The 11908-nt window shown below is 26.6% G+C and overlaps 1 protein-coding gene across 1 annotated transcript; it reads left to right on the forward strand.

The window, feature by feature from the left end:
* The first annotated feature begins 852 nt into the window (after positions 1-852).
* On the forward strand, positions 853-7658 carry LOC111038074 (endothelin-converting enzyme homolog). Its single transcript, XM_022321010.1, has 14 exons — positions 853-1011; positions 1447-1536; positions 1624-1861; positions 1928-2171; positions 2242-2358; positions 2658-2802; positions 4106-4320; positions 4385-4561; positions 4642-4751; positions 4813-4868; positions 4960-5008; positions 5072-5270; positions 7179-7343; positions 7443-7658. Exons 1-14 carry the CDS (start codon positions 870-872, stop codon positions 7617-7619), a joined length of 2124 nt encoding a protein of 707 aa, XP_022176702.1. The 5' UTR covers positions 853-869; the 3' UTR covers positions 7620-7658.
* The last annotated feature ends 4250 nt before the right edge of the window (positions 7659-11908 follow it).

Below are 11908 nucleotides of genomic sequence, written 5' to 3' on the forward strand. Positions count from 1 at the left end.
ATACTGGGTTTCATGAACAATCACTTAACATTTAACGAATCAATAGTGAGCTAATAATCTTCTAAACACGACTTAGTGGCCCACGATTTTTCCTTTAAATTGTATTAGGCCTTTAAATTAATACATTTTTCATGCAACCCGGAATTAGTGTGCCAAGCCCATAACATTAAATTGTGGAAAAATGTGTACATACTTTATAATATACTTTTTACCTACTTAATTTATTCGTTGGGTATTAAACTAAAAGATTTGATATACAAAATACAATTTCTGTTTAATATTATTTTATAATTTCCTAGTAAGAATTAAAATACATAAATACATGTTTTTTCATTACATTAAGTGTCGTTTAAATGTTTTCTTTTGATTGTCGACATAGCATTGCGTAGTCATAAATTGTATTAACTGACAAAAAATGAATCACGCGCGGTCTTGTACCACAGGACATTCAAAACAAAAATATATATTTTATTTAAATACACAAATATTGATTTGAAGCAAAAAATTATAGCTTTGCCGACATGCAGGTATAATTTTCATTTTAGAATATCCCTTGGTTCGTACTATCAGTAATGATTACTTTTGTAAGTCTCTCTTCAAAGTAACCATTGGATCAACAATTTCAAAACAATATTTCTACAACAATTTTTCAATATTTTTGTTCTCTTGCTTAGATCAAAAGATGAAGAAAGACCAGACACGGACTTGTACAACAAAAAACTGTTTAAAATCTGGTTCGTTTATATTACAAGCATTGAAGCATAATTATTAATTAGGGGTGTATTAATGAAATATTATAAGTATTTTTAATATCTTACAATTAATGTTATATATTTTCTTATAATATAGCTACAGTATTAGTTGAGTCAATGAATAAATCTGTTGATCCATGTGAAGACTTTTATCAATTTGCTTGTGGAAATTTCGGAAAATTTCACAATATAACAGAAATGGCCTTTTCAAAAAATCGGTTTATCGAAGCACATATTACTACGTTAGAACATATTAGAGGTATGAAATCGATTGATGCTTTACATTTTGCTTTTTGTTCTTTATTGTTATAATTGCATATAAAATATGGGAGATAGTTTTGTGACCTTTAACTTTTAGGATACTAGTGTATAATATATATATATATTATACAGTTCTAGTATATGTTCGACGAGTTCTATTTTTACGTCGGTAGGTATGTTAAGATATTCCAGAATAACTGATTGTATAACGTTTGCAAGAAGTTACATGAAGTACAAAAATTACGATCTTTATGGAGTAAGTTACATTTACAGTTATACATTGAAGTAACGTAATTCCGGTCTAGCTCTTAACCTTGAAGGTCGACTATTGAACATTTTAACTAAATGTATTTTAGTTCAATTTTGCATACTGTATGCACATTATAACGCATTTCATTACCTACTTATAATGTTGAATGAATATTGTTTTTAGATTTTTTGAAAAGAGATTATACTGACAATGAACCTTCTTTCCTATCGAAATCCAGACTTTTGTATCGTTCTTGCATCATGGAATTTACTGGTGTGTTAGCTTATTGTGTAATAATAGCAGAATCTTATTAAATTAAATAGGTGGTATGCCTTTTTTAAATTTTATTTTCATGTTTAGATGGAACGAACACATACACACCTAAACCATTAGTTCAGGTTTTAGACAAAATTGGTTTGTCGTTCAAGGTTATTACTAATAGGCAAGAAGCTTCAAGTCTCTCGACAATTTTAGCTAGATTAAAAATGCAAATCAACTCAGACTATTTGTTCGTAACAAATGTTAACTCTGATACAAAAAATCAAACAGTTAATCGAATAAGTCTGGGTAAACCAAGTGATACAAATATATTTTCACTGTAAGAATTAAAACTTTTCCATTCTACATAAAAAATTTTTACTAAAATAATGTCTTAATTGTTTAGTCACAAAATAACAGAAAATATTAAGAAAATAAGTCCAAGGATAATGCATGAAACTCTAGATACAAAAATAAAAGGAGACATAAATAATGATATTAAAAACAAATATAATACATATAATACATTTATTAGTTTTGTAATGTGCAAAATTTATAAATTACAATCAAATCGTTGTAAAATGTATAAACCAATTCTTAAAACTAAAAAAATATCTCAAATATCAAGTTTCGAAGAAGAATATTCAAAAGTAATATTACAATTAACCATAACATGTTTTTTTGTGTAGTTTAATTATATAAGTGAATACTTTACTGTAGATAATAAATAAAATATATGATAGTGATGCTGACCTTCCATCAGTTATGACAGTTGATGAATTACAAAATTTTACAAATAATGTTACGCAGAATTTCACTAAGCCAAACGAGAAAATTGTGAGTAATTTATTATTATATCACCTATGTTTCCGATACAATATAATTTTATAACAATTAAAATAAATTCAACAGAAAAATAATTGCACTGTTTCATTCAGTTAAGGCTTCAAAATCGATGGTGGTTAGCCTGAATGTTATTTATATTAGGTTTTTAACTAGAGTCAGTTAGAACACTTGTATATGTTGCGAGGATTTATCACTAAAACCCGATAATTCATTTTAGTACCAACCTGTAGTGAAGAATAATAATTTAAAATAAATAATAATAAAATACATTTTAAATAAAAACGATGTAGATTGATTGGAAAGAATACCTTACAATTTTATTTGTGGACGCGGAGGATGTAAAATTGGATTTTGAAACTGATATAATTCAATTATCTAATATTGAATACTTTGAAGCTTTGTTCAAATTAATCAGTAAACATAAAGATCAGTTTAGTAAGTAAGAACATACCTTGTAATAATAGTTGGTTTTTATATTAATATACGAGTAGCTTAGAAATACTAATATATAAGGAATACAATTTTTCCCATTTACATTATCGCTAGGATCTATAGACTATAGGTATTTCATCTTGATGAGTGGCCCTTAATTTTTTTTAATATCATATTTAAGATTTTTTATAGAAGTATTAGAAATAGTAGTATAAAAAATTATATATGAAAAGTCATTGTGTGTATAAAAATAAAAATAAAAGTTTCAAGTACTCACGAATAATATTTTTAAATTATTACAAAATAACTTAAACCACTATTCTTGTTTATTTAATAATATGTAATTTTGACCAAATTTGAACATAAAAAAACTATAAAAAAATATGTTTGTACATACAATTTAAATTTTTTGGTTGCAGAATTAACAAGTTGTTAAATGAACTTTTTGATTCTCAGATATTTAAGTAGAATATTTCATAAATATTTAAGTATCATGTAATTTATACATTTTCAATTTGATAAATTTCGTAAACATTTAAACTTTAAATGCTTATAAGAAAAAAATCGTAAACATACATTTTTAATATTTTTCAACTGATATTGTATCAATATGTATTGCATTTTTAAACTTTTCACCGGACAAATATGATGTAATTGATATTTATTGAAAAATAAAATTTATTTCAAACAATTAAAAGTTAAAAATGTCCGTAAACCGTTCAAAGCAAGTCAAAATATTTTGAAAATTTTATCAAGTATATGAATTGATGAGATAAACATATCATGTAAGTCAGAATTACAACAAAATAAGAAAATCACTACATGGGACATCAAGTGAATATTCAATGTTGTATAAATTTCAACTTAAAACGGTCATAAAATGAATTTTGTCAAAATTGGTTCACCTGTACAAAGCTAAAAATGCGAGAAAATAAAAATTATTATAATTTAAAATAATTTTAGACTTATATTTCATATGACTGTGATAAAAAAAAACCTTAATGGAGATTAAGATTGGGTAAATCCACTGGAATTGGTCACCAGCAGTTTCGAACATCACCAAGCGCAGTACAAAATTACGAATTGAGTACAAATTTTGAATCATTTATACAATTAGGTCAGGTAAGGTAATTTTAATGGGAAAAGAAGTGAACGGGATCATCTAGTATGCTATTTATATTATATTATTCAAATTTGTTATGGTAAAATACTCAAATATTGTTGCCTCTGACTTATCTGCCAATTATTAATAATATAAATGTTGTAGATGTATAGATATTTGTATGATGTGTACGTATAATTTTAGTCATCAATATATGGTGGGAAGTGGTTGGCACTCTTTTTCCATTCACTACAAATGAAATGCGATTTATGCTAGATAAATTCTCCTCTGAAGCAACTGGATTAGAAAATGATGCTTTAAGATCACTTAGTTGTGCATATTTAGTAAACTCAATGATGGGGCTGGCTATTTCTCATGTTTTTCTAGCCATGAAACCAATATATAATAATATGAGCATGGTAATAAAAACAAAAATACCTACAGAACTCTTGTAAATACGAATAATAGAAATGTGTTTTTTAGGTGGCTGAAATGCTTAAAAATATTCATTGGGCTTTCAAAAAAATAGTTGAAGAGTTAAATTGGATGGACGATACGACAAAACAAAGGACACTATACAAAGCAGAGAAAATGAGAACGATAATTGGCTTTCCTGAATTCATAAATGACTCGAAAAAACTCGATGATTACTACTCTGAAGTAACTATTTCATTTAATGTTTCATTAATTTGTATTTATTTTTTATACTATTCGAATGATTATTTTGAATATTTGATTAGTTTGAAGTAGTAGAAGATGACTTCTTTGGCAACATTGAACGTTGTGCTACGAAAGACTTGAAAAACACTTTTTCAAAAAAGAAGCAATTAAATGATTACATAATAGACAAGTGAGTAAAAACTAATAATTTTGAATAATAAATAACTATACCATCCTTATTTGTTTATAAGGGCACCAAATTTTTTAGAAGTTAATGCGTACAACGCAATCAAGTTAAATGCAATAGGTAACTTATACAATTTTTAAAACTCAACTATATTATATATTTAAATTTAATAATTACTCAAACTAAAATATTATGTATATTATACTTTTAGTCGTTCCAGCTGGTATATTACAATTTCCTTTCATTGGACATGATTTACAGTATGTTGAAGTTTATTATTAAAGATAAATGAATGTATTGATTATCAATAATAATTATTTAAGAATGCTCAACTATGGTTTTTTTGGTTTCCTACTGGGTCATGAACTGACACATGGTTTTGACAATATTGGCCGAAAGTTCGATCAAGATGGAAATGAAAATATATCGTGGACTAATGAAACTATCGAGGAGTATGAAAAACGCACCGATTGTTTCATCCAGCACTATGATTCTTATTTAATACCTGGATTAAAAAAAAAGGTATTTTTTAAATAAGTTTTTAATTGTGTTGCTAAATTAAAACTAGTTATTTACAGTTAAATGCGTCTTTTTTACTAACATTTTTTGAAAGTAAGTATACTTTTTTATTTACACAAATATGGTTTTGGACTGACCACAACTTTTTTTTATGACCTATTTTTTCGAGATCATTTTTGTGACACTTTTAAGTTATAACATTTGTCATTGCTACCATGGTAACTCTCTTCCCTAAAACCATATTTATGTTTCATGGATTTTTCTTACATAAGAAAATTATCTAGTTGTTTATAAAATAATAAATGGTTTTACAACACAATAGCATTTTTTTTTATTGAACTTATGCCCGGCGACAATGGTCATTAGCTCTTGGGGAGTTTAAAAATTGCGCTTAAAATTACCTTCTCATATACCAATTGCGCTCTAAACGTTTTAGGGTCGATATACCAATCGCGCTCTAAAAATTTTAGGGTCGATAGACCAATTGCGCTCTATACATTTTACATTACCTTAGGAAAACTTATTATTTGATTAAATATATATATGTACATATTTTTGGTTTTTATTACATATTAACCAATTTTTTTGCGGGTATTAATGCATAATATATTGTGAGATGTATTATACAGTTTTACAAGGTTTAATTTTGAGTTTAAAGTAATCATAATGTTTGTATTTTGCATGCTTTGATAATAAATAATAATAATATTTTTTTAAATAATAATTTGAACATGGCATTACAATTTAGAATTATATAATTTGGTTAGTTTACAGAATAATATGTATGTTAAATAATAAATTTTTCGACTACGAGGAAAGGAGAATATAATCATAAGTATAACAGGGCAATTACATTAAATATTAAAATAATTCATTTAGTCACCACGAGGTATAATAATAACATGCTAATTAAAAAAAATATATAATACAAATAAATTAATAAATATACTAAGTTATCACAAGTTAGAACGTCAAAAAAATGTAATTATAAATATAAATAATATAAAAATAAATGAATAGGTACACTAATAATCAGTAACAATTTTGATGGTTTGGTTAGGATAATATGTAGGGATATGTGCGTGATAATAATAATGTTTTATAAAATTCCCGATACTGTTATAAAATATATTAAAACCAGTCACTTTAGCTAATAATCAATTGATCAATAAATATCAGGCAAATTTGAATACAAGTGCAATTGGTATATTGATTATTAGCTAAAGTGACTGGTAAAATATAAAGAGTGCAATTGGTACACTGACCCAAAACTATATGCAGCGCAATTGGTATATTGACCCTAAAATACAAATTTGGTTTTAGGCGCAATTGGTCCATAGCCAGCTCTTGTAGAGGTTATGAAGTATGGTAAGAGTAAGGGGTTGGTACGGTAGGTTGTTTTTTTTTACGATTGTTAGGATTATTGTTACGGTAGGTAGCAAACTAGCAAACACATGTATGTGTGGCAAGTATTTAACTACTATGAACCCCGGTGGTCACCCATCCGGGAGCTAGTACCTGTAGCCGTTACTTACTCCTGTCATATTTCGCGACTGGTAGCAACCTACACTCCACGCCAAGTACAACAGGATTTTATAATAATAAATTATCAACTAAAGTGATAAGAATAAATAGTTTTAAAATCCGAATTACGTTTTCCTGAGGCGTCAACATGTGGTTACCGTTCAGGCAAAGTACTAAACCTAGTGCCATCTAGCGGTGCAGAGAAAATGTACTGTCAGTCATTTCAAAGTGGACGTAATGCGAAAGCAGTCCCCACTCCGGTTCTCGATACCACACAAAAAAAAAAAAAAAAAAGTCATTTCAAATCAATCAAACATAAATAAAATTTTCAAAAATTATTTAAAAATCATCCATCTATTCAACCTATATTCAATTTTAATATTTCAGATGAGTGGGAAAAAAACATTAAATGAAAATATTGCTGATAATGGTGGATTGAGGGAAGCATTGTGGGCTTATAGAAAATTTGTAAATGATAATGGCAAAGAACCTAAACTACCAGGATTTGAACAGTACAGTAATGAACAAATGTATTATTTATCTTTTGCAAATGTAAGTAGTTAAAGTGCCAATTTATAAAACGTCAATAAATTTAGTATTAAATTATATTTTTATTGCGCTAGTTATTCATCGTGTAATATTTTTTACTAGAATTTTTGTGAAGAACCAACACCTGATTCGTTATCAAAGAGCAGATTAGATGTTCACAGTCCAAATAGCATACGAGTGATTGCAGGACTAACCAATTCAGATGAATTTAGCGAAGTATGGAATTGTAAAAAAGGTTCCAAAATGAATCCAGAAAATGAAAAATGTAAAATATGGTGATATTTATAGACATTTATTGTTTTAATTTAATAATATTATTCAGGGTATATTTAAGACTTTTAAAGTACCTATATTGTTATATTGTAGACACAATGTCATTTTAAAATGCTATTATGCTGTCAAAAAATAAATAAAGCTTTTGAATTATGAATAGTAAAATAAATCACTTTAATGATAATGATATCATAAAATATACTTTGTAAAATATAGGTTGACAGTCTAATCGTTATTGTAAGGAATCGTTTTTCTTATACAATGATTTTATTTCATTGAATTCAAATATATCACATCCAGTAAAGTGATTCTTTTTAAATATCTACTGTATAGCAGGGTGTTACCCACTTGCCCAGTGCCCACTGTTTTCTTTAGTCAACTACAATGGACATTTTCAATGAGATTGGTTTAAAAAATGGTCCATGCTTTCGAAACATAAGTTGTAGTGTTCTACAATCTAGTACAGTGTTTTTCAGCACCAGATGGGAGTAGGGAAGGTAATACCTAACACACAAACTATGTCTGAGTTCGAACAGCTTATAAAGCACCTGTTTCCTTCGCCAAGGTGGGTGAAGCACAACGAGTTCCGGATACCGGGTATCTGAATCCCTAACATCATTTTGTAATATCTATGTTATAAATATTACATTGTATAGCATGTTCCAATACAAAGTAACACCAACAGACAAAACGCAGCTATAAACATTGTGCAGATGTTGTCAACTTGAAAATGTAAACAGACTATATACATAATTGTAGGTATACCATTCAATTATTATTGGTGATGACTTTTATTTTTTTTTTATTTGTCTAGAAAGGTCGCAGAACAATGTCAATGATGTATGAATACGTTTCATATCACAAGAAAGCTATATTTTAAATATTTTTGCGGTAATTTAATATAAATTAATATTTGAGTATGTTTATTAGACAAATCGAGAGCATATAATATATATACTATATGTTGGTATGAATTTGGAAAATTGTATTACAAAAATCATATGAAAGTCTGTTTAAAAATATTATTTTCCGAAAGTCTAGGGCCAACCAATATAAAGTATTAATATTATCGGTTCACTATCTGGCCGATAACATTGCGACACGTGTATGATAGTAGGAAGTAAATATCAGTTGTCCTTCATAATTTATCGTATGCTGCGATATTGATTATCCTGTAATCATTTTTTTGACGTTTTAAAAATTAATTAACATTATAATTTTATATTTTTTTCACATAAATATTTTAATTTAGATTTCATATTTTATATGATATTACATTTTTTAGAGAATATTAAAGTGCATATGTTTTTTTTAATTGCATGTGTGCATACATATTTTGAGATTTTTGAGTACTAGAAGTCTTCATCCCTAGTTATTATTTATTAGGTACCTACAAAACCACTTAATCAAAATGTACTGAATATTGACGCAAGTAACATTTACTGTTTATACGATAGATTAAAACAATATTACTCCTTGGAATTAAATATAATTTTCAACTGTAAAATAATAATAAGTATACAGATTTTTAAATTAAACCTTAAAATCTAGTTAATTTTACAGCATATAAGGTTAGACTATAAAAGGAATTCCTCCAATCCATTAAAATCCAAGCAGCGGTGAACAGGGGCAACAGCTATTATAGGCCCTTTTAAAGCGAATATCAATTTAAATTTAATTTTAGAAATATTATAAAATAAATTATAAGATATTTACTAGGTAAGTAGGTTACCTACAGTCATTACAAGTACATCATTTGAAGAGCAGAATTTTGTGCTGTCTTCATCTTACAAATGTGTTTTCAGCTTCAATATTACAATGACACCTACCTATGATAATAATAATTGAAGTATAAGTTATACAATGTAGAATGTAGACAACCCAAGCGATAAGGTAAGACGTGCTTTTCATGAGTGTGCGCAGACCTGAAGTTTGGGATTTATCGACAATATTGTTGAGAGCTTTTCTTAAGTCAGGTCCTCTTACCAATGCATGTACATATTACTCGGTGGTATATAATAACTAGTACCAATAACTACCAATTTATATATTTCCTTGTATCTAATATCTCTTCCAAAATGATTATTATTTATTCATTATTACAAATTGCAATGGTTATTTATTATTTGTACTTGTCCAGCCAACGGAGCTTTTTTTATTTTATGTATTATTGTACTAATAAGATCTTCAGTTTCCGTTGACCTCGACGAAGTAAGCCAAAAGCGCAGCATGTGCCGAATATTGTATACTTATATTATTTTGAAATATGATTTATAATAAGAAAAATACAATACTATTACTTTCAAACAATTTGGTTATAATAACTAAACATTCTACAAGAAAAACAAGCAAATAATGTAAAAAACAATACAATATAATAATAATATATTCCCTCGTAAGTTGAGTACGATATTTTAATTTTTAAACGAATTGTGAGCATTTCATAATTTAAAATGTTTTCTAAATTTTCATAACATTCATAAAAATTAAAATATCGTAAGAAATCATAGAGCATAAATAATATAAAAATGCATATCTTAAAGTTTGATAATATGTAAATTCATATTAATATTTAAGCTAATAATAAAAATGTAAGCTACCAAATACACGTTTTCGTGTGATATGCGTTAGTCAGAAGCGGAAAACACATATACCATAATTTTTTTTTACGTCAACTAAAAGTTTGAAAACAATTTAAATAACTTTCTTTTATTAAAGTGACATAGTATAACATTTTAATATGATATTATGATGTATTCTTATTTTTCTTATTATTATTAAAGTTATTAATATTATAAATATTCAATAAAACTATTTTAAGATATAAATTTAAATTAGCTATTATATTTTTATTTTATATCTAATTATATAATACAATTTATGAAGTGGTTAAAATATAAGGTAACGATATTATCACTTCCGCCTATACAAGATTTGAAATTGTATCATAAATCATTCGCTATAACAATAGTTATAACTTTATCTAAGGTCGTGATAAAAAAAACATATTCGATGACAACACATTAAATTCTTATTTATACGTCTGTGAAACATTAAACATTCACTTACTGTACATAATAGCTAAACTAAAAACCTGTAATCACTGGATAATATAAAATATTAAGAATATTTCTATGGTCCGGTAATTTTGTAGTAGGATCGATTAATTCTATCTTTCGAATAAAATATGAACTAAAAATGCTTAAATGTAAAACAAATAAATAATATAGAATATAGATACAATTTATAACTCAGAGTAGACAATACTTACAATCAGGACATGGAACTTAATGCTTTTGTATATTTATTCGGGAACTAAATATAATAAATCTGATCTGGTACAAATTTGTGTTGCGGTGAGTGGAATTAAAATTTAAAAGTTTATTGTGCATTTGTGCATATGTTTGTATATTTTGGATTTATTTTCTGCACATTCATATTTTTAAGATTTATTGATTTTTATTGCATATTTAAATATTTCAAAAAAAATTTTTGATTATTTACTCTTAAATCAATTTTTTGGCAAATTAAAAATATTAATTTTTTTAAAACTAATTTTCCATAATTTTTTTTTCCATGATGCTTTTGAAAACTACTGAGAATTTTCAATTTGAACTTTTAGAATGCACCGACTAGATTCACTTTCCCACCAGAAAAGTTACTGAAGTTGAAAACTGGAGTATTATTTTGACTACTTTAAGTGTACATATCTGTCATAAAAAAGTCACACATATATCATTGTAAAATCACTGCATGTATCGGTTCACTCGTAATCCAAAATGTCAACTCCCCCACATATTTGACTTAATATACGGCTATGCATTTGCATAATTGTATTATTTGAAATTTTACCTCATATTTTATTTTATATAATTTGACTGTAACGAAATTTAAAAATGTTTGTGGTAATTTATAAAAACGGTTTTCTACATTTTTAAATTTTGATATTTTGTTCATGGGTTCATTTCGGCATATTTCTCATCACAGTTTGTAAAGATAATAAATAATAATTATGCTAGATGAAAGCTATACTACTGTACCTAGTTTGCATAAAAGTATTAGTTAATATAATTTAAAAAATCTGGAAAAATTGTATTCATATTACTATTATTACATGAAAAACATAAGTGCATAATTTTAGAAACCTCAATATTTAATCGAACTAACAGGGTAATAATACTGCAACAAGACAACTATAGCAAATATATCTACCATTATAGCAGTAGCTAATCAACAAAAATCAAGTCACTTTCTCTCTAGTAAAGAAGAGAAGTCTTTTCTATTATGAACCTACG

The sequence above is a fragment of the Myzus persicae genome, unplaced genomic scaffold (genome assembly GCF_001856785.1).
Source record: "Myzus persicae strain clone G006 unplaced genomic scaffold, MPER_G0061.0, whole genome shotgun sequence".
Taxonomy (NCBI): domain Eukaryota; kingdom Metazoa; phylum Arthropoda; class Insecta; order Hemiptera; family Aphididae; genus Myzus; species Myzus persicae.